Source organism: Gopherus flavomarginatus, chromosome 5, assembly GCF_025201925.1.
Source record: "Gopherus flavomarginatus isolate rGopFla2 chromosome 5, rGopFla2.mat.asm, whole genome shotgun sequence".
Lineage (NCBI taxonomy): Eukaryota > Metazoa > Chordata > Testudines > Testudinidae > Gopherus > Gopherus flavomarginatus.
In genome coordinates, this window is record NC_066621.1 from 2,294,925 (window position 1) to 2,322,064 (window position 27,140).

At 56.4% G+C, this 27,140-nt stretch overlaps 2 protein-coding genes across 3 annotated transcripts; both read right to left on the reverse strand.

Moving 5' to 3' along the window:
• Nucleotides 1–1,159: 1,159 nt before the first annotated feature.
• LOC127052765 (zinc finger protein 497-like) lies at nt 1,160–5,391 on the reverse strand. 2 transcript variants are annotated; one of them, XM_050956746.1, is made up of 2 exons: nt 5,304–5,391; nt 1,160–3,744 (listed from the first exon to the last, which is right to left on the reverse strand). In XM_050956746.1, the coding sequence occupies exons 1-2, from the start codon at nt 5,377–5,379 to the stop codon at nt 1,682–1,684; spliced, it is 2,139 nt and encodes a 712-aa protein (XP_050812703.1). In that variant the 5' UTR covers nt 5,380–5,391; the 3' UTR covers nt 1,160–1,681. The 2 variants fall into 2 exon arrangements, with proteins under 2 accessions (XP_050812703.1, XP_050812702.1); XM_050956745.1 differs by having other exon boundaries at nt 5,292–5,387.
• Nucleotides 5,392–10,438: 5,047 nt separating this feature from the next.
• LOC127052753 (zinc finger protein 271-like) lies at nt 10,439–22,655 on the reverse strand. Its single transcript, XM_050956705.1, has 4 exons — nt 22,535–22,655; nt 17,629–17,730; nt 14,185–16,961; nt 10,439–12,498 (listed from the first exon to the last, which is right to left on the reverse strand). The coding sequence occupies exons 1-3, from the start codon at nt 22,620–22,622 to the stop codon at nt 14,203–14,205; spliced, it is 2,949 nt and encodes a 982-aa protein (XP_050812662.1). The 5' UTR covers nt 22,623–22,655; the 3' UTR covers nt 10,439–12,498; nt 14,185–14,202.
• Between the last annotated feature and the right edge of the window lie 4,485 nt (nt 22,656–27,140).

Consider the following 27,140-nt stretch of genomic DNA (forward strand, 5'->3'; position numbering starts at 1 on the left):
GAGGCACCACCCTCGCAGCTCCTATTGGCTCCAGTTCCCAGCCAATGGGAGCTGTGGAGCCAGCGTGAGGCGGGGGCAACATACAGAGCTTCCCTGATCGCCCCTGTGCCTAGGGGCTGCAGGGACATGCCGGCCACTTCTGGGAGCCACACAGAGCCGACCGGACTTTTAACGGGCTGGCAACACTCGCTTCCCCCGGCAGTGGGGCAAGCTCATGCTTGTGGCTGCAGCCCCACTTGGGGAGGAAAGGGGGCGCCAGGCTCGGGGTTCCAGCCCGCAGCATGGAGACTTGCCACAGGCCAGATGAAATTAAGCAGAGGGCCAGATCCGTCTCCGCACCCCTGTCCTAAGCCCTACAGGAACACACACACTAATAATACTGATTGTAAAGCTGAGGCTTCTAAACCCCCTAGGTCAGTCTGCCACTGTAGCCTGGACACCTCAGCATTTCGGGCAGTTTGTTGGGGAAGGGGAGGATTCCCAACAGGTGGCTCCTGGCTGTGGGGAGCCCAAGTCTGGACTGACTGTCCTTGGCACAGATCTTTCTGCTGCCCAGACCCCGGCTGAGATCCGGCCCCCGTCGCATTGGATGCTGCCCAGCCCCGGCTGAGATCAGGGCCCCATCGCGCCCAGTGCTGCCCAGACCCCGGCCAAGATCCGGGCTCCAGCGTGCTGGGTGTTGCCCAGACCCCAGCCGAGATCCGGGCTCTGGCGCTACCCAGACCCCAGCTGAGATCAGGGCCCCGGCATGCCAGGCGCTGCCCAGACCCCGACCAACAGTGCTCCACAGTGAGAGACCGGCCATGCCCTGCAGAGCCCACATGCTAAAAAGACAAAGCAAAGAGCAGGAGGGAACCAGAGGCACTGACCAGAGAAGCTACATGCCCAAGGTCACCCAGCAGGACAATGCCAGAGCCAAGGAGAGAACCCAGGAGTCCTGCCTCCCAGCCACCTCCCCTTCTCTAACCCACTAGTCCTCATTCCCCTCCCAGAGCCGGGGATAGAGCCCAGGAGTCCTGCCTCCCAGGCCCCCCTGCTCTAACCCATTAGTCCCCACTCCCCTTCCAGAGCTGGGGAGAGAACCCAGGAGTCCTGGCTCCCAGCTCCCCCTGACTCTAACCCACCAGACCCCACTCCTCAGAACCAGAACCACGGCCCATATTTTTAACTCAGCCTCCTAATTAATGGGTGGAGCCGCAAGCCACGGGTGCGGGTGGATTCTCTGCCGCTCGGCATCCTTAAACGACAACCCAACGTCTCGCTTGAGCTCGACCACCAGCTATGGGCTGGATGCAGGAATCACCAGGCGAGGTTCTCTGCTCTGTAAGTCAGATCACGATGGTCCCTCCTGGCCGTGTCATCTCTGAACCTAGTCATCTGCCACCGGTGCCCTGAGAGCCTCTGTGGCTCATATTCAGCTGCATCAAGGTTAGACTCCACCTATGAACCCCCCCACCAAAGCTACGACCTACCCCCTCCATCGTCCGTTCTGATCCTGAAGATCCATGAAACCTCCATCCCCATGGACCCCACGGCTCTGAAGACACATGATCCCTCACCCAATACTTCCCCATGGCCATACAGAGCCGTGCTTCCTACGCTACAACTAACCCCATAACTAGCTCCACCGCCTCCTGCCGTCCCCCTCAATAGCCGTCTCCCGCGGCCCCGCCCTGCCCGCTCATGCATGGAGTTTCTGGTGGGCCCGGAGGTGAGTCCGAGCCCGGAAGCTCTTCCCGCACTGGGTGCAGGGGTATGGGCGCTCCCCGGTGTGGATCCGTAGATGCTGCCGGAGGTTGGAGCTGACCGTGAAGCCTTTGCCGCAGTGGGGGCAGGGGAAGGGCCTCTCCCCGGTGTGGGAGCGCTGGTGGATGAGGAGGTGGGTGCTGACGGTGAAGGCTTTGCCACACTGGCCGCACCGGTACGGCTTCTCGCCGCGGTGAGTCCGCTGGTGCTGGGCCAGGTTGGAGCGGCGGCTGAAGGCCCTGCCGCACTGGCCGCAGCAGTGCGGCTTCTCACCGGAATGGGCCCGCTGGTGCCGCGTCAGGTTGGAGCGCAGGCCGAAGCGCCGCCCGCACTGCGTGCACTGGTGGGGCCTCTCCTCGGAGTGGCTGCGCCGGTGCTGGGCCAGCTTGGCTGCCTCGGCGAAGCCGGCCCCGCACTCGGCGCAGCGGTACGGCCGTTCCTCTGTGTGCCCACGCAGGTGCACCAGCAGGTGGGAGCTGATGCTGTATGTCTTGCCACAGACGCCGCAGCGGTAAGGGCGCTCGTCCGTGTGGCCGCGCCGGTGCCGGGCCAGCTGGGAGCGGGCAGCGAAGGTTTGGCCGCAGATGGCACAGGAGTGGGGCTCGCCGGGCGCATGGCAGGCCCGGCGGTGCTGAGCCAGCCGCCGGGCGTGGCGAAAGGCCCGCCCACAGTCGGCGCACCGGTGCAGCTCAGCGCCACGGTGAGTCTCCTGGTGACGCCGGAGATTGGCCTTCTGGCTGAAGCCGTGGCCGCACTGGGTGCACCGGTGGGGCCGCTCGCCCGTGTGGGTCAGCTGGTGCTTCACCAGGTTCGACCGCTCGCTGAACCCTTTGCCACACTGCGGGCACCGGTGGGGCTTCTCGGCCAGGTGACTCTTGCTGTGCTGGGCCAGGGCTGAGGCAGTCACGTAAGCCTTGCCGCAGTCAGCGCAGCGGTGCGGCCTGTCAGTTAGGTGGGCCTGGCGGTGCCGGTTGAGGGTGGAGCTCTGGCCGAAGGACTTGCCACAATCCAGGCACCCATAGGGGCGCTCACCCGTGTGGGTGCGTTGGTGCTTGACGCAGGATGAGCTGCGGGAGAAGGCTTTGCCGCATTCGCCGCAGCGGTATGGGCGCTCCCAGCAAGCAGGAGCAGGGGGAGTTACCGGCTTGGTGGCTTCATCCTCCTCGGCCTTGGAGATAGGAAATGGCATCAGGGTCAAGGGTTCCCCTTGGGCTTTCACGGCAACATCCCCGTTGAGCGGCTCCATCTTGGCCATGGTCATCCATGTTGCATGTCCCTCTTGGATCGTCATGTCAACGTTCCCATTGGGTGGCACCATTTTGGGGTCTTCAGCCTCCTCCTCAGCCATAGGGATGGCTAATGGCATCAAGGTCAAGTGTTCCGCTTGGGTCTTCATGTCAACATCCTGGGAGCAAGGCACCGTCTTGGCCATGGTCATCCATGTAAAATGTCCCCCCTGGGCCTTCACATAAACAGACCCTTTGGGTGGCAGCATCTTGGTGTCTTCGGCCTCCTCCTCAGTCTTAGGGACAGGCAATGAATCGGAGGACACACTTCCCGGCTGGCCCACACCAGAAACATCCAAGTTTGGAGGCATCATCTTGGCCATCGTCATCCACGGTGAACGTCCCCCTTGTGTCTTCATGGCAACATCCCCATTGAAAGGCTCCATCTTGACAGTCTCTTCCTCCTCCTCGACCTTAGGGACAGTCAGTGAGACGGAGGCTGAACGTTCCCATTGACCCTTCCCAGGAATGTCCATATTGGAAGTCAACATGTTGGCCATGGTCACTGATACTGCATGCTCCCTCGTGGCCTCCATAACAACATCTCCTCTGAGACACGCCATCTTGGCGACTTCCTCCTCCTCTGTCTTGGGGCCTGTCCACGACACGGAGGTCAGACCTTCCTCTCGGGTCTTTCCAGGAACGTCCCCGATTGGTGGCGCCATCTTAGCAGATCTGTTGTCCTCCTCTGGCTGACATCTGGAACCATGACCTGAGGAACAAGCAAGGGGGTGCTGAGTATAAGGGCCGCCAGAGAACACCGGCCACGCACTGACACCGTCATGGGAGCTTCCTGCTCCGCAGCCCATGCACCAGAGTCTGGGGACAGGAGGAGAGAGACATTGCACTGGGGATGGTTCTGCTCATGCTCCCTGGCGACCCAAGACACACGGTGGGCTCTGTCTGAAGAGAGGTGGTACCAACTGGGGACTGTGCGTCTTAGAGAGGAGATGGAAAAGAAGACATGATACGCCTTGGTCCATCCATCTTCCTACCCATCCATCCACGCACATAGCCAGTTCACCTATCCCCATACTCACTTCTCTGTCCATGTATCCATCCAACCCCCAAACAATCCATCCATCCCCCCCGCGCCTCTCTATACATGTATCTATCCCCATCCATCCCCCCATCTATCCACCCATCCCCACCACGCCTCTCTATCCATGTATCGATCCCCATCCATCCCCCCCACGCCTCTCTATCCATGTATCTATCCCCATCCATCCCCCCATCTATCCACCCATCCCTCCCACATCTCTCTATCCATGTATCTATCCCCATCCATCCCCCATCCACCCCCCCACGCCGCTCTATCCATGTATCTATCCCCATCCATCCCCCATCTATCCACCCATTCCCCCCATGCCTCTCTATCCATTTATCCATCCAACCCCCAAACAATCCATCCCCCACATGCCTCTCTATCCATGTATCTATCTAGCCTTTCATCCCCCCACCTCTCTGTCCACGTATCTATCTCCATCCATACCCCCCATCTCTCCATCCATCCCCACACGCTCTCTCTCCCCCCATATACTCCTCTCTCTATCCCCACAAACCTTTTCATCTATCTGTCCACAGACATGCAGAGAAGGAGGGACGGAGATGGGGGGTTGAGGGATGGGGACGGAGAGAGAGGGATGGGGACGGAGAGAGTGGGATGGGGATGGGGTGCAGGGGGATGGGGGGAGGAAGCGATGGGGACAGAGGTGCAGGGATGGAAGGATAAGGACAGAGAGGTGCAGGATGAGGAGAAGGATGCAGATGGGGGTTTGAGGAGGTGGTACACGGGGACCGCGGGGAGGAAAGGATGGGGACAGAGGGGTGTGGGATGGGGAGCGGGGGGGACAGGGGTTCGGGATGGGGTTTCGGGATGGGGAGCAGGGGGACAGAGGGGTGCGGGGAGAAGGTTTGAGGAGTACGGGATGGGGAGCAGGGGGACAGGGGTGGGGGGAGGGAGTGCAGGGGTGCAGGATGGTGAGCAGGGAGACAGGGGGTGCGGGATAGGGTGCACGGGGACGGGGGGGTTCGGCGGTTGCGGGATGGGGAGCAGGGAGACAGAGGGGTGCGGGACGCGGAGCAGGGGTGCGGTGAAGGGGGTTCGGGAGGGGAAGCAGGGAGACAGAGGGGTGCGGGATGGGGAGCAGGGAGACAGAGGGGTGCGGGACGCGGAGCAGGGGTGCGGGGAAGGGGTGCGGGATGAGGAGCTGGGGTTGGGGGTGCGGGATGCGGAGCAGACGGACGGCGGGGGCTCACCCCGGCACCCACCGGCCCTGGGTGCCCCGTTCCCGGCCAGGCGGGTGGCAGCGGCAGGCGGCTCCGTGCGCAGGGGTCCCGGCTCCATGCAGCGACCCCCCCGCCCTACCCTCCGAGGCGCCGCCGCTTGGGGGGCAGGAAGCTGCCGATAAAGGCCGCACCCCCCCCCTTGCAAAGCACCATGGGGAGTGTAGTTTCCCCGGCACGTGAAGTGCTGGTGGGAGGGGCTGTCCCAGGGCTTTTTGTGTCCATTGGACCCCGGAGTCCTGGCTCCCAGCCCCGCCCCCCCGCTCTAACCCACTAGACCCCACCTCCCTCCCAGGGTGGGGGAGAGAACCCAGGCGTCCTGGATCCCCGTGTGTTCCGCCGTGCCCAGCCAGGGACTCCAGTGCTGCAAGCTTCCCCACAGCAGTGCCCCAAGCCCAGCTTCTCTCCCTCAGGGCCTACCTAGCCCGGTATCCCGCCCCCTCCCTCCTGCCAGAATCTGCCCTACGGCCCTATCGCCCAGCAGTCGGTACAAGTTACTGCAGAGAAAACTGCAGCGTGCCCCCCTAGGGATCAGTCCGGGAAGAACCTCCCCGTAGAGGAAAATTTATTCCCAAACCCCAAGTTTCAAGCTTGGTTTAGGCCCAGAATTCCCCTGCGAGAAGCCTTGGCTAGTTTGCTGATCCTGGCCCTTACAAATGTGGATGTTCTGGCTGCCTATATGAAATCCCCAGTCCTTCTGGGAATCTTGCAACAGCCCATCATGTGGATGTGAGTTCCACAGGTTAACGGCCTGCTCCGCTCCCCTGGGATCTTCTGCTCAGGTAAGGCGCTCAGTCCCGCTTCCATCTAGCAGAGGGCAGCCCTGCTCAGTCGCTCCCCACACACAATGCAGGATACATACACGTATTGTTTCTTCTCTGGAAATCACTTGCACACATTTTCTACATGGGTGAGGAGGGAAAGTCCAAAAACAACTGGAGGGGATCAGGCACGCACGTGCATGTGTGTGTGTGTCCAGGGCCCCACAAAACCTTAATCCACCTCTGAATAGATGTCGTTTTAAACACACACCCCATAGTCATATTTCTAATCTGTCTCACACACAAACACGCACAATTTGCATTTGAATCCGAGAGTCACACGTACGTAGCCTTGGCAGTGTTCAATTTGTACTCTTTTATAATTTAGGCGGACAGCAATGTTTATTTTTATGCTGTTTTTTATCAGTTTAAACGTTGGGTTGTATAACATTTCGGGGTTTAAGCTTTTTCCCCCAATTTGTATCAATTTAAATTTTAGTTGCGGGAAATGATAGAAGAGATTGGGGCAGGGCGGAGGAGGGGGTGGTAGAATAATTATTTAATGACAGGAGCTGGTGAGATTCAAATAGTTCAAGCTTTGTCACCATTACTACACAGTCACCACCGCAGGTCAAAAGCTCCTGAAATCAAACGCTCGTGAGGTCTCTGGCCACGTTTTCCTCACTTTGCCTTGCTGCAAATTTTGATTATCACCAGAAATAGTTTTGGGGCTGTGGGTGGATATGGAGAAGTCGACATTTACTGATAAAAATCAAATCCTCACAATGACTAGACAGACGCACTCTGCACAGGGCCGATGAGGGAGGGGGAAGCCAGTACAAATTACCGGGGCCCAGCAGTCCGGAAGGGGGCCTGGGGCCTGGGGCCTGGCTTCATTGGCCCTGTTTAGCCAGCCCGCTCTTGCTGGGGAGCCTGAAAAAAATTTTTCACTGGGCCCCGAACCCGCTCTCGGCAGCCCTGACTCCACATTCTCACCTCACACACATACACCATTGATAGTTTTAAGCTCACACATTTTATAATCCTAATCTCTCTCCCATACACACAAATAACTCACCTTTTGACTCTGGCACCTAGACACAGTGTATTTTTAATCACACATCTGCACACTTCACATGGCTCTTCTCACACAGGTCTGTGTGTGGGGTGGGGGGCTTGCTTGTCCATTTATCCTGGCTGCCCATCGTCACTGTGTCTGGGCGCCTTCTGGGTAAATTCTATAGCACTAGCAGAACACCTAGAATCATAGAAGATCAGGGTTGGAAGGGATCTCAGGAGGTATCTAGTCCAACCCCCTGCTCAAAGCAGGACCAATTCCCAACTAAATGATCCCAGCCAGGGCTTTGTCAGGCCTGACCTTAAAAACCTCTAAGGAAGGAGATCCCACCACCTCCCTAGGTAACCCATTCCAGTGCTTCACCACCCTCCTAGTGAAATAGTGTTTCCTAATATCCAACCTAAACCTCCTCCCCTGCAACTTGACACCATTGCTCCTTGTTCTGTCATCTGCCACAACTGAGAACAGTCTAGATCCATCATCTTTGGGGCCCCCTTTCACGTAGTTGAAGGCTGTAATCAAATCCTTCTTCATTCTTCTCTTCTGCAGACCAAATAACGCCAGCTAGATAGAAACCTGCTAGATTTCACACAGCCTCTGGCACGTCTAAGTTTGGGGGGGGTGAAAGCCCTGCTAGCGGCACACTTTGGGGGTGGTGTGGGGGTTGCTCGATTGATTTGCTTAGTGAGACAAGGTGGGCGAGGGACTATCTTTTATTAGAGCAGCTTCTGTTGGCGAGAGAGACCAGCGTTTGAGCTTACACCGAGCTCGAGGGTTAGTGGCTTGGGATTATTTTCAGGGAGTTTTGGAATATATGGGACAGCAAGGTGGACGTCATATTTCTGTGTGTGAGAGCGAGCCAGAGACCAGCACACTGCCCCCTGCTGGTGGAGAATCACAGCTGTGTATATGTGTGTACACACACACCCACCCACCCACCCACCCACCCACCAAGTGAATCCTGCTCCATTGCACTCAATGGGAGCTTTGCCCCAGATCTCCAGGCACAGATACACACTAACACACTCCAACATTCTTGATGTTTATCTTAGAAAACTTTTAACAAACATCTCTCCTCTACCAACAAAAAAGCCTGAGTCCTCCGTCGTCACCCACAGGCTGGTTACATTCCTAGAATACAGGGCAAAGGCATTTACCACACACTGCTCATTCAGAGCTAAAAAGGAGACAGTCACTAGGCGACAAATGCTACCATGACATGAATAACACACATAGATAAACCAGTCATTTCCAGCAGCTTAACCACTTCTTTGCGTGCTGAGAGTGGAGGCTTTACCCCGCAGAGTAGTGAATGTTGAGCCCTGAGTCTATAGAGGAGTGCAAGAGACACTAGACTGTAATGAGACAGACAAGTCAACAGGTAGAAGGGGGTGGGGGGCTGGATAGGTAGAAACCCCACAATCGGAGATTAGATAGATAGAGGGGGTGTATGGGGATGGCTGGAGGGGGTGTATAGGGATAGACGGGGTAGATGGATGGATGGAGGGGGAGTGTATGGGGATGGATGGATGGATGCATGGATGGATGGATGGGGACTGAGAGAGAGAGAGAGAGAGTCAGAGTGTACAGCTAGACAAACAGACCAGAATCTAATGAGACAGACAGACGGACACAGTGTGCATTACTGACAGGAGGACAGAATTCATGTAGCGATTGTAACCCACGACTTGCTGTCAGAGCAGCTGGAAAATGTCCAGATCAGCCAGGCAGCGCTGAAAGCCCAGCTCAGACTCTCGTTGCCCCAGAGCAACACTGGCAAATGAGTGATCCATGAGCAAGCACCCAGTTCCTCGAGGCAGCACAGCGCCCTAGGCCGCAGGTCTGGTCCCCAGGAACGGAGAATCTCCTAGACGTTCGCACACTTCCAAGCTGCACTGAGCTGGCTTTTCTTTCCTAAAGCCCAGCTTTGTTTTTATTAACGTCATTCCCCCAAAAAACCCACCAGCATCGCTGCAAATCCGCCAAGTGCTCCTTTGAGGTTGTACAATGCTGGCCTCCAGGGGGAAACTTGCATTAGATGGGGCACTGGCTCTTCAAGGCGCAGTACCCCTCCTGGCCACCAGTAGTGCTAGAACGGCCCCGTCCCTGGGAGCTGCAATACACGTGGGACACCACCGGGGTGGGAGAAGATGTCTGTGTCTGTAGAGCAGGGCTGTAGGTAGTGGACAGAAAACCTAGAGCAGGAAATATAGGGCTCAGTTAGGGGTCATTCGATTCAGCCCCACAGAGGTAGAGAACTAGACTGATTTTGATGGTTCAGCTGGCTTCCTTTATCCCCAGCACATGCTTCAGGGCCAGGCTGGCCTCCAGTGATTTTTGGGAGAGGGTGAAATTCTGCTTCCTTTTCACACCAGACATCACAAATTCCCAGTGACCAGTTTATTGTTTGGAGGAAATTGGCCAGTTTAGGTCAACATGGCATGGAGACAACACAGAAGGTCATTCTCTCCATACACTATCCATAACAGGGCATCATTCTCCCTGGCCCATTGCCTCATGGGAGAGCTAGACAGAGAGAGAGAAGCTGGGGAAAATCTTGGCTTCATTGTCTTTGCTCTAGTGATGCAAAACCTGGAATCTCAACTTTTCTCCTCCAAAGGTCAGGGAAGATTTTCATCAACATTTGAAATGTTCACAAACAACTTGCAACATTTCAGCCTTTTTCCATCAAAATGTCAAATGTGGTTGATTGCAACATTTTCACCCCAAAATTCGGAATCTCAGAACATCTCAAACATTCACATTTCTCATCCACCTTCCAAACGTCGATCTTCTTGATGAGCATTTGGAATGGCATTGAATTTTTTTCACTCTCCATTGAAACTTCTAGTGAAATTTTTCATCAATTTCAAATTCCAAGAAAATATTCGACATTTCAAATTTTGATATTTCTTTTCCATCCAGATCTCATTGTAATATTTTCATCAGAAACTGAATGGACACATTTCCCGTCAATAAAAATGGTCAAAAAGGTCCAATTTCAGTAAAAATGTTCAACATTTCTACAAAAAAAATCATCCATGTTTTGAATTTCAATATTTTTTCCATCAGAATTTTTAATCTTATTCAAATTTTTGACCAAAAATTTCAATTGCAACATTTCACATCCACAGTTCAAATTTCAGTGAAAACATTCATCAGCATTTCAAATTCACACAAAAAACTTTCACTGACATTGTAAATTTCCGTTTTCCATCAGAATTTCAAATGTCGTCGTAATATTTTCATCACAATTAAAATTCCAGTGCATTTTTCATCAATTTCAAATTTTCAAAAAGGTTTTTTTCATTGACATTTCAAATTGGGACATTTTTCATCAAAATTTCATCTCTCTAAAATTTAATTCCAACATTCTCATAGATGCCTCAAATATCGATGAAAATGTGCATTAAAATGTCAAGTTTCAGTGAAAACTTTTCAGCTACATTTCAATTTTTGCTATTTTCCATCTCAATTTTGAGCACCAACAAAATTCCTCCTCAAAATATCATAAGCATTTCAACCCAAAAATTCCAGTGGCACTACTAATTTGGATATTTTCCATCAGAATTTTGAGACTCATTGAAATTTTCCCCCTACAAAAATGAAAATTCCAATGACATTTTTCATCAGTTTCAAATTTCACGACCACATTTTCACTGACATTTCAATTTTGATATTGTCTCCCATGATGGCAAATCTCACTGACATTTTTCCTCAATCACACTTTGAAATTCCAATGAAGTTTTGCATCCGTTTCCAATTTCAACAAAACATTTTCTGTCAACATTTTGAATTTTGATATTTTCCAGCAGAATTCTGAATCTCTCTGAATACTTTCTATCCGCATTTCTCAACACGTCAGTGGTTGTAAAACTTCATATCCCAGTATTTCAATGAAAGCTTTCAACCAAACAAAAAAGTTCATTACAATTTCAAATTTCACTGGGGTTGGGGAGTAGAACAAAAATTCTACCTCAGAAATGCAGGAGGTGTGGAATTTCCATCCCATTTCACTAACAGCCTCCAAAACTGACTCAAATATTTTAAAGCAGAAATTCAACCCTGATCTCTTTCGAGGGGAATACATTGGTTCTGACACCATCTCTAGGCACCAAAAAGGTCATAAATTAACGATATTTATTATCCCGATTGTGGTAGCATCTCTGAGCACCAAGCATGGCCTAAGACCCCACTAGCACCCCCGGTGCTTAGCCACTGCACAGACACAGAAAAGGGCTTGCAACCCAGTGTACAGTGGAGTGTGAAAGGAACAAGGAGCCAGTGTATAGCAAGCACTCTGCTTGCTTTTAAAGAGACCCAATCCTTGATTTTAATATCCAGTCCTCCCCATGGCATCTCTGCCCAGTCGAGAGCAGGAGCAACAGTAGATATCATGGGTCCTCTTCCATAGCTGGCAGAACCACACAGGGAGGAACAAAGGAACCGCTGCCTCAGAGCAGAGCAGTGGGCCCATCTACTCTGGTATCCCACCTCTACCAGTGACGTCCCAGCTGCTTCAGAGAAAGGCAGATCAACCCTCTCTCCCCCTGGTGGCCAGTTCTGGAATAACTTGCCCCCAGGGAAAGGAAGATCCCACTCAAACCCCAAAAGTTCAGACCCCAGAGTAGGGTGGATTTTGTTTCCCTTCCCTCCCCTCCAACTATTGCTTATTTTAGGGTGAATAATGGAGTTTTTGGTTCCCTGGCAGGTCTGAAAAATTGGAGGGGAACAAAAATTCAGGTTTTGGGTCAAAATTGAATGTTTATGAAATTTTCGGCAAATCAAAAATTGAAAAAAATCCCATCTGGGGTGAAACAAAATATTTTCTTTTGCTTCTGAGCCTTGGTTTTTTGTCGTTTTTTAACGCTTTTGAGTTGTCATTTCAATCAAACCGAGGGAGGTTTTGAAACAAGCCGCAATCACAACTGTGAAACATTTTCCCTTTCTCGGGATCGATTTTAGGGTTTTTTCCAACCGAAACCATCTGCTGAAACGGACAAGGAACTGCAAACGGCTTCATGGAATCTGCACGTTTCACCCCCCAAAAATTTTTGGCCGAAAAACGTCTCCCAGCTCTAGTTATTCCAAAAGTCCTATTGACAGTCACACCTTTGAATGCCCGCATTATCCTTCACAATGTTACATCCTTAGTTTAGTTTATTTTTAATTCTAGGCTCTGCTGTCATGTAGTTGCAGGTAGTTCCCCTGGCTAAGCAGAGAATGGGGCGAAAACAATCCCTGGATCAGCTCTCAAATCCCAGCCGCTGCAGTTCGAGGGAAGGTTCCCAGCTGAGTTCCTCCCGGGCCAGGAGATGAAAGACACGTGTAATCGAGTGGCCTGCATGGGAAAGGATTGGGGGGTGAGAGCTCAAAGACCTTCACCAAGAATGTTGGTATACATAGCCCCATTTTACAAATGGAGAAACTGAAGCACAGAGAGGTGACATCATTTGCCCCAAGGTCACCCGGCAGAGCTGGGGAGAGAACCCAGGAGTCCTGGCTCCCAGCCCCCACTTCTCTAATCCACCAGCCCCCACTCCCTGCCCAGGGCTGGGGAGAGAACCCAGGAGTTCTGGCTGCCAAGGCACTACCCATTAGGCCATACTGCCTCCCACGACTGACTCGAGGCCTGGAAAGACTCCCATACAGAGGAAGAGACCTCAGCTGACTGGAGAGATGACATGATCCCAACCTATAAGCGCCTAAATGAGGGAGTTTGTGAGAACAGGGGGCTCTCCGAGTGAGCAGACAAAGGCCAGTTGGGAGCCAATGGCTGGGAGTAGGGAGGAGATAAATTCAAAGTGGGTAGAAGAGGAAGTATTTTGTCTCTTGGGGAGCTGGGTAACACCCACACGGGGCTGGCTCATCCCGCACTGAGATGCAGCCACCTCTAAGACGGGGCAGCTGGGGAACAGCTGCAAAGCGACCCAGGGACGGCTCGCCGCTCCCCCCCCAGTGAAATCGGATCCCCCAAACAGATCCCAACATGATCTAAGTCACGTCTGTCTATTATATCTCAGCCTGATCCCCTGCAAAACCAGCCACTCCTCTGCCAGATCCCAGCACGACCCCCTGCAAAAACAACTCCCCAGATCCCATCCCCACCCGCTGCAAAACCAGCCCCACATCCCATCCCCACCCGCTGCAAAACCACCCCCCCAAGTCCCAGCATGATCCCCCACAAAACCAGCCCCCCCAGATCCCAGCACAACACCCTGCAAAACTAGCCCCCCATCCCAGCATGACCCCCTGCAAAAACAACTCCCCAGATCTTATTGCCACCCACTGCAAAACCAACCCCCCAGATCCCAGCACAACCCCCTGCAAAACCAGCCCCACATCTCATCCCCATCCCCTGCAAAACCAACCCCCCAGATCCCACACAGAACCAGGCTCCCCTCAGAACCCAGCATGACCCCCTGCAAAACCAGCCCCACATCCCATCCCCGCCCCCTGCAAAATCAACCTCCCAGATCCCAGCACGATCCTCACAAAATGAGCCCCCCCAGATCCCAGCACAGTCCCCCGCAAAACCAGCCCCCTAGATCCCAGCATGACCCTCTACAAAACCAGCCCCCCAGATCCCAGCACGACCCCCTGCAAAACCAGCCCCCCGGATCCCAGCATGAGCCCCTGCAAAACCAGCCCCCCAGATCCCAACATGACCCCCCACAAAACCAGCCCCCCGGATCCCAGCACGACCCCCCGCAAAACCAGCCCCCCCGGATCCCAGCAGAACACCTGGCAAACCCAGGCTCCCCCAGATTCCGGCACGATCCCCACAAACCCAGATTCACCAGATCCCAGGGCAACCTCTCTCATTGCCAAACCAGATCCCTGCCAAACAAATCCCCAGACCAGCCACCCTCACATCCACCAACCTCCCCTTCCTCGACCCCAGCCTCCTGTCCCAGAGCCCTCAAACCTTCACGCCCCTCCAGCGACCCATGTGCCAGCAGGAACCCCCTCCCTCCTTTGTCTATATTCCCCCCACCCCCGGCCCAGTCTCGAGCTCTGAACTTGCCGGGTGGCCTCGGGGGCTTCACACCCTGTCCCCCACATGGTTCTGGAGGTGTTGTAGGAGCACAGAGCCCCCCTGGGAGCCTTTGCCACATTCCGGACGTGCCAGAGACATCCTCCCGTCCCGGCGGGCAGCCGTGGCTGGTCCGCGGCCCGAGGGCTGGAGGCGTGGCCGAGCCAGGCCTGAGCCGCTGGGAGGAAGGGAGCCGTCTGCCGCGTGCCTCCGTGGGCCACGCCCGGCCACGTGGTTTCCCTGGCGCAAGAGGATGGCGGAGATCTCAGCACAGCTCTTGCGGCTCTTCTCCCCGAGCCCAGCCGGCTCCCCTCCAGCGTGGACCTCCCGGTGCTGGGCCAGGGCTGCCACGTCCGGGAAGCCGCGCCCACACTGCGGGCACCGGAAGGGCTTGGGGTGGGAGGCCAGGTGGCGGGAGAGACCTGAGCCCTCAGCAAAGCTCTGGCCACAGTCGTGGCACTTGTAGGGTTCAGTGGCCGGGCGCTGGATGAGGCTGGCCATTTCGCCCGAGCTCGGGCGGCCACCGCTGGCTGAGTCATCGGGGAAGGGATCTGCTGCGGCCCGGCCTCTTTGATGGACGCCCAGAGCCGCGTGGGACGGTTCTGCCCTGGGGGGGCCTTTTTCGTGGACACCAAGCTCTGAGCTGTCACGGACGGGCTCCCCCTCGGCGTGGCTTCTTTCGTGGACACTGGCCGCCGAGCACTCATGGAAAGGCTTGGACGGGGCCGGAGCCGAGCTCACCCCAAGCCCCTGCCCGCAATCGGGGCACCTCAGCTTCTCCCTGATGTGGTTCCTCTGGTGCTGAGTGAGGGCAGAGATGTCACCAAAGCTTTGCCCACAGTCAGGGCACTTGTAAAGCTTTTCACGCATGTGGGTGATCTGGTGCCGGGTGAGGGCAGCACTGTCCTTACAGCTCTGTCCGCACTCTGGGCATATGCATGGGGCATGGATCTCCTGGTGCTCAGCCAGCGCGACGCTGTCTCCAAAGCTTTGCCCACAATCATCGCAGATGCAAGATGAATGGATCTCCTGGTGCTTGGCCAACGCTGAGCTATCTCCAAAGCTTTCCCCACAGTCATTACAGATGCAAGACACATGGGTTATCTGGTGCTTGGCCAATGCTAAGCTATCTCCAAAGCTTTGCCCACAATCATCGCAGATGCAAGATGAATGGATCTCCTGGTGCTTGGCCAACGCTGAGCTATCTCCAAAGCTTTCCCCGCAGTCATTACAGATGCAAGACACATGGGTTATCTGGTGCTTGGCCAACGCTAAGCTATCTCCAAAGCTTTGTCCACAGTCGTCGCAGATGCAAGATGAATGGATCTCTTGGTGCTTGGCCAGCGCTGAGCTATCTCCAAAGCTTTTCCCGCAATCATTGCAGATGCAAGCCTCCCGGCTCTCCCCGAGCCCCCTGCCTCCCGCCCCGCCACTATGCCCTTCCTCCTGGTGCCGCTGCAGGGCTTCCTCCTCGGCGAAGCGCTGGCCGCATTCGTGGCACACGTGGGGCCGCTCCTCCATGTGGATGCGCTCGTGGGTGATGAGGTTGGAGCTCTGGCTGAAGGCTTTGCCGCACTCCCCGCAGCGGTAGGGCTTCTCGCCGGTGTGGGTGCGGCGGTGCTGGATGAGGTGGGAGCTGCGGACGAAGCTCTTCCCGCACTCGGCGCACTGGTAGGGCTTCTCGCCGGTGTGGATCCGCTGGTGCCGGATCAGGGTGGAGCTCATGCCGAAGCTCTTCCCGCACTCCCCGCACCGGTAGGGCTTCTCGCCCCGGTGGATCCGCATGTGCAGGGTGAGGTTGGAGCTGAGACTAAAGCTCTGCCCGCACTCGGTGCAGGCGTAGGGCCGCTCCTCGGTGTGGCAGCGCTGGTGGCGGGCCAGGGCCGAGCTGAGCCCGAAGGTCTTGTGGCAGGTGGGGCACTTGTAGGGCTCCACCCCCATGTGCAGCCGCTGGTGCTTGACCAGCGTGGCGCTGTGCCCGAAGCTCTTCCCACACTGCAGGCATTCGTAGGGCTTCTCACCGGTGTGGGTGCGCTGGTGCTGGATGAGCTCCGAGCTCTGGATGAACGTCTTCCCGCATTCAGTGCACCGGAAGGGCTTCTCCCCAGCGTGAATCTTCTGGTGCTTGACCAGGTTGGCGCTCTGGGTGAAGCCTTTGCCGCACTGGGCGCACTTGAAGGGCCGCTCGCCGGTGTGGGTGATCTGGTGCTGGATGAGGTCGGAGCTGCGGTAGAAGCTCTTCTTGCAGTCGCCGCACTGGTAGGGCTTCTCGCCGGTGTGGGAGCGCTGGTGCTTGATGAGGTTGGTGCTCTGGCTGAAGGCTTTGCCGCACTCCCCGCACTGGTAGGGCTTCTCGCCGGTGTGGGTGCGCTGGTGCTGGATGAGGTTGGAGCTCCAGCTGAAGCTCTTGCCACACTCGGAGCAGCGGTAGGGCTTCTCGCCGGTGTGGGTGCGCTGGTGCTGGACCAGGTGGGAGCTCTGGGTGAAGCTCTTCCCGCACTCGGTGCAGGTGTTGGGCCGCTCGCCCGTGTGGATGCGCTGGTGCCGCACCAGCTTGGACCACTGGGTGAAGCTCTTCCCGCACTCGTTGCAGATGTAGGGGCGCTCGCCCTTGCGCTGCGGCGGGGCAGGGGGCCGGGCGGAGGAGGACGGGGGCTCGAGGCGGGGCGGGCGGCCCGCTTGGGTCCAGGAAAGGTTCTCCCACGGCCAGTCGGGGCCAGCGAGCTTGGGGTCCTGGGGAGGTTTGTCCTCCGGCGATGTCCGCTCTGCTGGGGGAAAGGGAGAGAGAAAGATGATAAGAATGTGTCAGGACTCCTGGGTTCCATTCTCGGCTCTGGGACAGGAGTAAGGTCTAGTGGGTTAGAACTGGAGAGAGCTGGGAGCCAGGATTCCTGGGTTCTCTCCCCGGCTCTGGGAGGGAAGTGGGGTCTAGTGGTTAGAGTAGGGGAGTTGGGAGCCAGGACTCCTGGATTCTCCCCCTGGCTCTGGGAGAGGAGTGGGGTCTAGTGGCTAGAACAGAGGGGGGCTGGGAGCCAGGACTCCAGGGTTCTCCCCCTGGCTCTGGGAGGGGAGTGGGGTCTAGGGGGTTAGAGCAGTGAAGGTTGCACCCCCACTACAGGACCAGGTATAAAACAAAGGAGGTCTGACTCCCAATCCCCCTCATCTAACCCACCAGATCCAACTCCCCTCCCAGAGCTGGGGACAGAACCCAGGAATCCTGGCCCCAGCCCCCCCCTGCTCCAACCCACTAGCCCCCACTGCCCTCCCAGAGCTGGGGACAGAACACACGAGTCCTGCCTCCCCGCTCCACCCCACTAGCCCCTACTCCAGCCCACTAGCCCCCACACCCCTCTCAGAGAACCAAGAAGCCCAGCCTCAGTCGATTCCTGGACTGTCTCCAATCCAGTCTCCTGCACTGCTCATGTGTGTGGGTACCTCCTGAGATCTCCCTTTCCTCGGAGCCCTGGAGATCCGGGACGCTCGGCTCTTCCCCTCTCTCCATCCGGGAGGTCACAGTGGGGGAAGAATCGGGATAATCTGCACACAGAGAAAAGAAAAACAGATAATTGTACAGGGAGGAGAGAACCCAGGAGTCCTGGCTCCCAGCCCCCCCTGCTCTAACCCACCAGACCCCACTCCCCTCCCAGAACTGGGGAGAGAACCCAGGAGTCCTGGCTCCCAGCCCCCACCCCGCTCTAACTCACTAGACCCCACTCCCCTCCCCTCCCAGATCCCTGTCCCCACAAGTGTCAGTGGGGGTCACTCTAGATTTACACTGGGGTCACCGAGATCTGAATCCGTCCCGACACCTGATTCCGATGAGAAGTGGAGCAGGATCCCCAGCACGAGCCCCAGGAATCTGCCCTCCTGGCCTGCGTTATTCAGACAAAATTTATAGCCCTTGTCAGTTTCCATGCAGGTTTTGGGGGTTTTTTAATCTTCAAAGCAATTAGAGCGCATTAGCTAATTAATCCTCCCAACAGCCCTGTGAGGTAGGTATTCTTAGCCCTGCTTGACACACAGGGAGCGGAATTAGAACGATGAAGTAATGTGCCCGGGGGCACGCGATGAGTCAGTGGCAGGGTTGAGATTTCGGGCTCCGAAATCCCTGGCTGCAAGCCCAGCTCACCCCAATTAGGGACAGGGTCACTGAGATAAGAACCCAGCCGTGACTGCACTGGGGTCGCTCCGGATTTGACCAGGATCCGGTCCTGACTTCCTTGAAACTGGATTTAGCTGCTTTGCTTTAACTCCTCAACTCGGGAAACCTGGTCCACGCGTTTCGCTGTTATCCCTTTAAAAACCTGACACCATCTCCCCCCGCCCCACACACTTTGTGTTTTCAGCAACTTTAAAGCCACCTAACAGCCTGTGGAGTCTTTTAATTACTATTATGATTTAAATTACAGTAACACCATTCTGCTGGGAGTTGGACAGACCCTGACTGAGATCAGGGGCCCCTGTAGTGTCAGGTGCTGCACAAACCCAGATGGAGATCGGGCCATAGCGCACAAGGTGCTGCACTATATAAGACGCCACTTTTCTTCCAGAGCTCAACATAGAACCCAGGAGTCCTGGCTCCCAGCCCCCACTGCTCTAACCCACTAGTCCCCACTGCCCTCCCAGAGCCAGGGAGAGAACCCAAGAGTCCTGGCTCCCAGCCCCCCAACCACCAGACCCCACTCCCCTCCCAGAGCTGGGGAGAGAACCCAGGAGTCCTGGCTCCAGCTAGAAAGATAGGTGCAATCGATGGATTTGGGTGAGCAGAGATTTTTCACCCATCTCCGCCAGTTTCGGGACGGCTCCTTCCCGTGCTGCTGTCCCCTATTTCTGCGGAAGAAGAAGTGAGGAATTTGCCTAGCGACGTTGTTAAGAACACCAAGCACCACTCTGCAGTGAGGCTTTTAGCCGAGCCTAAGAGGCTAAATGCAAGAAGATCAGGTGGCCAGAACTTTGACTCCAAGATCAGCGGGACAATACACTGGCCGGCAGTGGAGAGACCTGCAGAATGGAGGTTGGTTTAGTGACAATCATTATTTATTATCATCGCAACAGCGGCCGGAAGGGGTCTCCTAGGACACGTGGAGCCCGTTGCCTCTTGTCCTGTCCTCCGCGGGTAAGGAGAACAATCGATCACCCTGCTTTTTGTAACCCTCTTTCATGTGCTCGAAGACGATGCTCATGTCCCCGTTCTGTCTTCTCTTTTCCAGACGAGACCAACCCCGCTTTTTCAACCTCTCCTCATAAATCATGTTTTCTGGACCGTTCCCTCCTTTTTGGGGCTCTTTCTCCTCCGCGCGGGGCCCAGAACTGGACACAGCTGAGGCCTTAGCAGCACGAGCGCAGGGGGACAACGACTTCCCAGCTCTCGCCTGCAACGCCCCAGAACAATGTTCATGTGGGGGTGGGGGCGAGGTGTTTGCCAACCACATCACCTTGTTAACTCGTATTTCATCTGTGAGCCACTCTCAGCCCCGGGTCCTTTTCTGCAGCTCTGCCTCCTAGGCCATCATTCCCCGCTTTGTATCTGGTGTAGTAAGATGAGGCCCTGAAATATAAACTCTTGTGTCAGAGGCCTAGTCTGAGGCCTGAAGCCTGAACCAAAGTACTTCCAGACACTGCTAAGCAAAAGCTGGGCTGGGTGAACCAGAGGCAGGCCTCACTCACAGCAACTGGCGAGAAGAGGGTTGTTAGAAGCAGGTGCGTTCACACATAAGGGCTAATAAGAGGAACTTGTGCCAAGATGGCACCTGGACAACCTGCTACAAGGACACTCCATAGACATGACAAGGAACAGGCAGGTGCATCTTAAAGACAGGACAGCATGATGGATAGATCTGTTTGTCTGGAACAACATGATCAAAGGGGAGACAGTCCCTAATGAGCCGAGGGGCTGAACCTCAATACGTTAGGAGGGATGAATAATCTGCCCTGTAACTGTATAAAAGTAGGTCCCAGAGTGCGCGTCTTTGGCCAGCCTAGGGGGCAGTGGTAAGTCCCGCCACTGACTGAGCCAGTCCATTGCCGGGGCACAAATTCATAGTATGTCCTGTAGGGTCTACGGGAAACTACTCCTGTGCTTTGTGTGACAATAAACCTGGCTCGGGTTCCTTCGTACCTTATTAGAGTGCGTGGTCTTTGAGGGCTATCTCGGGGTTTGCTGTGTCAGCGATCTGCAGAGCTGGGACAGCACACAGAGGGAACACGCACACAGCCGACTGTTATCATCATCGAACAAGAGCTGAGCACCACACTGGTAGCTACTGACATCTGGGTGACGCATTGCTCCTGCCTGAGCTCCATACTTTGCATAGGTCCTTCCTGAATTTCATCCGATTTAAACGGCCAGGCCCAGGATGCGTCTGACATCCGGTAGAACCCAGGCCGGAGAACGGCACCCACTTCTCCTGGTAGGGAACCCAGTCACTTGTGTTTGATTCAAGCCTCTTCCGGGAAGGCAGCCAGTCGAGATGGGGAGGCCTCAAGAGACGGAAAATCCACCCCGGCCCTTAGGAGTTTGTTCCAATGGATAAGCACCCTCAGCGGTGGAAAATGTGCTGCCTTATTCAACACGGGAGTTTGTTTGGGTTTTAGCTGCCGGCCATGGATTTTTCAGCTCTTTCTCTGCTAGATTCAGGAGCTTGTCAGCAGCAAGGATTGGCTCAGGTCGCCTCTCCAGCTTCCTTTGGCTGAGCTCTCAAAGTCTCTCGCTCGCAGAGGCTTTCTCCCGCCCTCGCCTCGTTTTTGTGGGGCCATGTCGCTGCCCCCAGAACGGCCAGCAGCACTGATGCTCTCGTTAATATGGCCGAGGGTCCAGTTAGCACTTCGTAGCACAGGGAGCCCATGTTGGGTTGTGTAGCTGTTATGAACCCCAAGTCTTTTCAGAGTCACTGTTTCTCAGGATTCAATGCCCACTCCCTTCCCGGAGCTGGGGCTAGAACCCAGGAGTCTTAGCTCCCAGCCTCCCCACTCCAGCCCACCAGACTCCACTCAGAGACAGAACCCAGGAGTCCTGGTTCCCGCCCTCCCTGCCCTAACCCATGAGACCCCACTCCCCTTCCAGAGCTGGGGCTAGAACCCAGGAGTCTTAGCTCCCAGCCTCCCCTCTCCAGCCCACCAGACCCCACTCAGAGACAGAACCCAGGAGTCCTGGTTCCTGCCCCCCCTGCCCTAACCCACTAGACCCTACTCCCCTCCCAGAGAGCCCAGGACTCCTGACTTCCAGTCAGGCAATTTTGTGGGGCCTCTCCAAAACCACCCCAAATCTGGAATCGTGGACACAAGCCCTAGACAGGGTGCATCTGGGCCAGTCTCGTCAGCCTCCGATGGTGAGGAAAAATCAGCCCCCTTCACAGTGGGTCTCAGCCCATGGACACCGCTCGCTCTCCCAGCCACCGCGATGGCACAGATGACGCAGCTCAACCCCTCCCTCGTTCACCTAGGGATTAGCAATTACCCCCCCCCCCCATCCCGGAGCAATGGAAGAGACAGGCAAGGTTTGAACAGGCACATTTCTGGGAGCACCAGCCCCTCTGACCCCCACGACTGGGTTGGGTATCCCTGCTGGGCTGAGGGGTGGCTCCCAGCCCCCAATAATATTGCTCAGGGCAGGGGCTGGGACCCAGGACTCCTGGGTTCTTTCCCCAGATGTGGAAGGGAAGTGGGGGTCTAGTGGGTTAAAGCAGCGTGGGGGGTCTGGGAGCCCGGACTCCTGGGTTCTCTCCCCAGCTGAGTGGGGTCTAGTGGATAAAAGGGGGGAGCCTGGACTCCTGGGTTCTCACCCCAGCTGAGTGGGGTCTAGTGGATTAAAGAAGGGCAGGGGCTGGGAGCCCAGACTTCTGGGTTTGTGGGTGAGGTGGGAGCTCGCACTCCTGGGTTCTATCTCTTGCACTGAGAGGGGAGTGGGATCTAGTGGATTAAAGGGGGGAGCCCGGACTCCTGGGTTCTCTCCCCTGCTGAGTGGGGTCTAGTGGATTAAAGGGGGGAGCCCGGACTCCTGGGTTCTCTCCCCTGCTGAGTGGGATCTAGTGGATTAAAGGGAGGAGCCCGGACTCCTGGGTTCTCTCCCCTGCTGAGTGGGGTCTAGCCGATTAAAGGGGGGAGCCCGGACTCCTGGGTTCTCTCCCCAGCTGAGTGGGGTCTAGCCGATTAAAGTGGGGAGCCCTGACTCCTGGGTTCTCTCCCCTGCTGAGTGGGGTCTAGCAGATTAAAGGGGGGAGCCCGGACTCCTGGGTTCTCTCTCGCGCTGGGAGGTCCAGTGCGGCTGAGCTGCGTCTCCCTCTGAAACCCCCCCCCCCGCTCCCCTCCATTGTTCCCGCTGGTGCCCCCGGGCCCCACTCACCGCTCCGGCCGGCGCTGCCCGGGGAGGGGGAGCGCGACGCCCCCCGCCTGCCCGTGCGCAGAGCCGCCCCCAGAGCCCGGGCTCGCATCCGGGCTCCCCCCGGGGTGGGCAGGCGCCGGGCCGGGGCTCAGGGTGACTGGCTGGCGAGCGGAGGAAGGTCCCTTTACGTATCCTGTCCCCAACCCACCCACCCTGTTACGCTACTTCCCGCTCCCGCCTGCTCCCGGCGCCAGCAAGGAGCGAGCTCTATGGTCCTGCGGCAGCTCGCCCCGCGCCGAGCCGCGGGTTCGAGCCCCGCCTCCGCCGGAGAGCCGGACTCCTGGGTTCTCTCCCTGGCTCTGCGAGGGGAGTAGGGGGTAGGGGCGGGCCTGGGAGCCCGGACTCCTGGGTTCTCTCCTGGCCCTGCGAGGGGAGTAGGGGTTAGGGGCGGGCCTGGGAGCCCGGACTCCTGGGTTCTCTCCCTGGCCCTGCGAGGGGAGTAGGGGTTAGGGGCGGGCCTGGGAGCCCGGACTCCTGGGTTCTCTCCCTGGCCCTGCGAGGGGAGTAGGGGTTAGGGGCGGGCCTGGGAGCCCGGACTCCTGGGTTCTCTCCCTGGCTCTGCGAGGGGAGTAGGGGGTAGGGGCGGGCCTGGGAGCCCGGACTCCTGGGTTCTCTCCTGGCCCTGCGAGGGGAGTAGGGGTTAGGGGCGGGCCTCGGAGCCCGGACTCCTGGGTTCTCTCCTGGCCCTGCGAGGGGAGTAGGGGTTAGAGGCGGGCCTGGGAGCCCGGGCTCCTGGGTTCTCTCCTGGCCCTGCGAGGGGAGTAGGGGTTAGAGGCGGGCCTGGGACCCCGGGCTCCTGGGTTCTCTCCTGGCCCTGCGAGGGGAGTAGGGGTTAGAGGCGGGCCTGGGACCCCGGGCTCCTGGGTTCTCTCCTGGCCCTGCGAGGGGAGTAGGGGTTAGAGGCGGGCCTGGGAGCCCGGACTTCTGGGTTCTCTCCTCAGGTGTGTGAGGGGAGTGGGGAACTGAGAGACCAGACTGCTGGGTTCTCCCCCCAGGCTTGGGGGGGGTCTAGTGCAGGGGTTCTCAAACAAGGGGGTCATGAGCTGTCAGTCTCCACCCCAAACCCCGCTTTGCCTTCAGCATTTATAATGGTGTTAAATATAAAAGAAAGTGGGTTTAATTTATAAGGGGTTTCGCACTCATAGGCTTGCTGTGTGAAAGGGGTCACCAGTACAAAAGTTTGAGAACCACTGGTCTACTGGGTTAGAACAGTGTGGGGCTGGGAGCCAGGACTCCTGGGTTCTCTCCCCAGCTCTGGGAGGGGAGTGAGGGTAGTGGGTTAGAGCAGGGGGCGCTGGGAGCCAGGACACCTGGGTTCTATCCCCAGCTCTGGGAGGGGAGTGGGGTCTAGAGTGTCCAATCACAGCAAATAATTCTTGCTTCCCCACTACCATGTCTCTCTCCTCTTCTGGTTCAAATTCTCTTGTCAGTTACACAGGTGCCACGTGCCACCAGTGGGGTTGGTCTGGTGTGTAGGGGAAGGAAATATGTAGACATTCGTGTTTTGGTGGGTACACACTTCTGTTTCCTAGATTGCCCCCCTAGGTCCCACTCCCCTCCCAGAGTCAGGGAGAGAACCCAGGAGTCCTGGCTCCCAGCCTCCCCTGCTCTAACCCACTAGACCCCACTCCCCTCCCAGAGTCAGGGAGAGAACCCAGGAGTCCTGGCTCCCGCTCTACCCATAAGACCTCCACTCCCCTCCCAGAACTGGGGAGAGAACCCAGGCATCCTGCAGTAAATTCAAGCTGAGCTTGTTATCCCATTTCCTGGCCGCACCACCTGGGGCTTGAATTCAAACACCCCCAAGCGTCACGAGACTGAAGATATAAAATGGCGAGCGCTGTGCCGACTTCTGAAATTGCTACAGTTACAAAGTGGAGAATTGCAGTGCTAAGGGAACCCAGGAACCCAGCCCAGAATCTGCTGCATAAGGGGGTGTAAGTTGGGCAGACAGGGTGGAGGGGGGCCACACCTGGAATATTGCATCCAGTTTTGGTCCTCCCGCTACAGAAGGGATGTGGACAAATTGGAGAGAGTCCAGCAGAGAGCAACGAAAATGATCAGGGGGCTGGAGTACGTGGCTTATGAGGAGAGGCTGAGGGAACTGGGGTTATTGCAGAAGAGAAGAGGGAAGGGGGATTTGATCGCAGCCTTCAACTACCTGAAAGGGGGGGTTCCAAAGAGGGTGGAGCTTGGTTGTTCTCGGTGGTGGCAGATGACAGAACAAGGAGCAATGGTCTCAAGTTGCAGTAGGGGAGGTCTAGGTTGAATATTAGGAGACACTATTTCACTAGGAGGGTGGTGAAGCCCTGGAATGGGTTACCTAGGGAGGGGTGGAATCTCCATCCTTAGAGGTTTTTAAGGTCAGGCTTGACAAAGCCCTGGCTGGGATGATTTAGTTGGGGTTGGTCCTGCCTGCAGCAGGGGGTTGGACTAGATGACCTCCTGAGGTCCCTTCCAACTCAGATCATCTATGATCCAGAGCTGGGAGCCAACCAGGGTGTCTTGCTTGGTATCGGGGAGTCTGGGCCAGCAGGTCTGTGAGCCCTGTTGCCTCTGAGGAAATATCTTGTCTTCCCTGCCCCTCGGCTGCTCCCTGGTAGCCAGTTGTGATCTGAGCACTGCAGGTGCTGCTCCCTAGCTGGGGGGCATCTGTCTGGGCTCACGCTCACCGCCCACCTTATCCTTCAGCCCCAAATCCCCCTCTGAACTGAGTGGGGGGAGGGACTAACTCCACCCCAGGAACTGCCCCTCCCTACCTAGTCTGGTCTGCCCCAGTTGATGCCTCCAGTGCAGCTAGCAACGGCCACCCCTTTGTGCTTCTGGGATTGGTCTGCTGGAGGATAACAGCCTGCTACCGCTGCCAGATGATGGAGTGACTCCTTTAGCTCAGCTGGAGTCTCGTAGCTGTTTCAGTTGATGGCGTTACTCCTCTAGTGTCATGGCTCCATTGAGTGGCTAATGCTAGAGGACAACAACCTGCTGCCACTCCCAGAGCCAGAGTCCACAGCCCCTTAGGCATATAAACTGAGGACTCAAGATTTCCTTCCTGTGCTGATTCCCCCATCCTGTACCCACTGGCATCACTCCCACTCCCTCTCCAGCCACTGCAAGGATCATCAAGGGGATAGTGAATGCCAAAGTTGGCAGGCAGAGATTGAGAGGCGCAAGGAAATTCATGTTCAGAGCAATGGGCTCAGGCTCTCTGCAGACCTAGGCAGGGTGGCTGCATTGGTTACAAGCAGGACAGCAACCCATCTCAAGGCAATCGGCTCAGGCAGGCATCAGTTGCTCCTGGAACTTTATCTCCCAGGGTTGAAGGAGAAACTCATGATACCAGTCCGGTATTTCTTTGATGCAATCCTGTTTATTTACAAAGGGCAGAAACAAAGTCCTGTTTCCATGACCCTAAGTGGAATCAAAACAGCAGGAGAGTTTCTTTGCTCACAATTCCATGCCTACCTCCAGCCAGCGCTCTGCCCAAAAATCTCACCCTGAGCTTTTTCTTAGGGGGGGCCCTCTACCAGTATTTTTGTCAAAATGAAACACTTTGATTGCCCTGAAACCAAATTTGCTTTTGGAGAGAATGCCAAAAGCATCTACACCTGTTGGAATCTCTCCATCATTCACGGGAATCGCATTTCTATGCCCACATAAACCCCTTTCTGTAAGGGCGGCACTGGTGGGGAGGGGTGTCTCCACATTGGTGTCTGTAGTGGGATGCCTCGCCCCCTTGGGGCACCATAGGGTCTGCTGTCAGTTCTGAGCAGTGGGTGAACCCCCAGCTGGAGTCAGGGCACAGATGGGGTTCCCCTGCCTGGTGGGCGGCCTGCCGGGGGCTCAGCTATCGTTGGTGCTGCGGAGGCTGGAGAGATAGGTGAATTCTGTCTGCACTGGGAGCATCAGTAGGCATCCCCCACAATCATGGGACACGTATGCCAAGAGTCCTGTCATGTGCCTCCTCCTGGATCTCCAGAACAGCCCATGCAGATCTGCTGCTGCTCCCTTGGGATTCTGGGAAACGTCCTCTTGGGATCTCCCCAGGAATGTCCCATGCAGATCCTGTGCCGCAGGATTCTGGGATACGTCCCCTCAGCATCCACTTGGAATGGCCTGCGCAGATCTGCTCCCTCCGCATTCTGGGACACGTCCCCTTGGGGTCTTCAAGGGAACGTCCTGCAGGGATCCTGTCCTTGATGGGGATCCTCTTCCTGACACCTGCTGGGAGAGGGAGGCGGGGGAGGGTTCCAGCCAGGGCTCATTCCCTGCGCTGGGAAGAGAGGGAGGGTTGGGGAGGGGGCACTCCTGTAACAGACCATAATTACAAAGGGCCTCTGGCCAAGATCAGGGGCCCCCTTGTGCCGGGGCCTGCGCAGTCTAAATGGACCTTTTGCTCCCCGTTACCTGGGCTTTGCTTTTCAGAACAAGGCAGCAAGAGGTTCGTGTCTGGAGCAGCTGGTGCCGGTGGCGATGAAGAAATCTCAGGAGGGGGCCCAGGCATTTCCCTGCTGCACAGGTGGATCCTAATCCGCTCTCCTACAGGACAGCATGAAGGAGATGACAATCT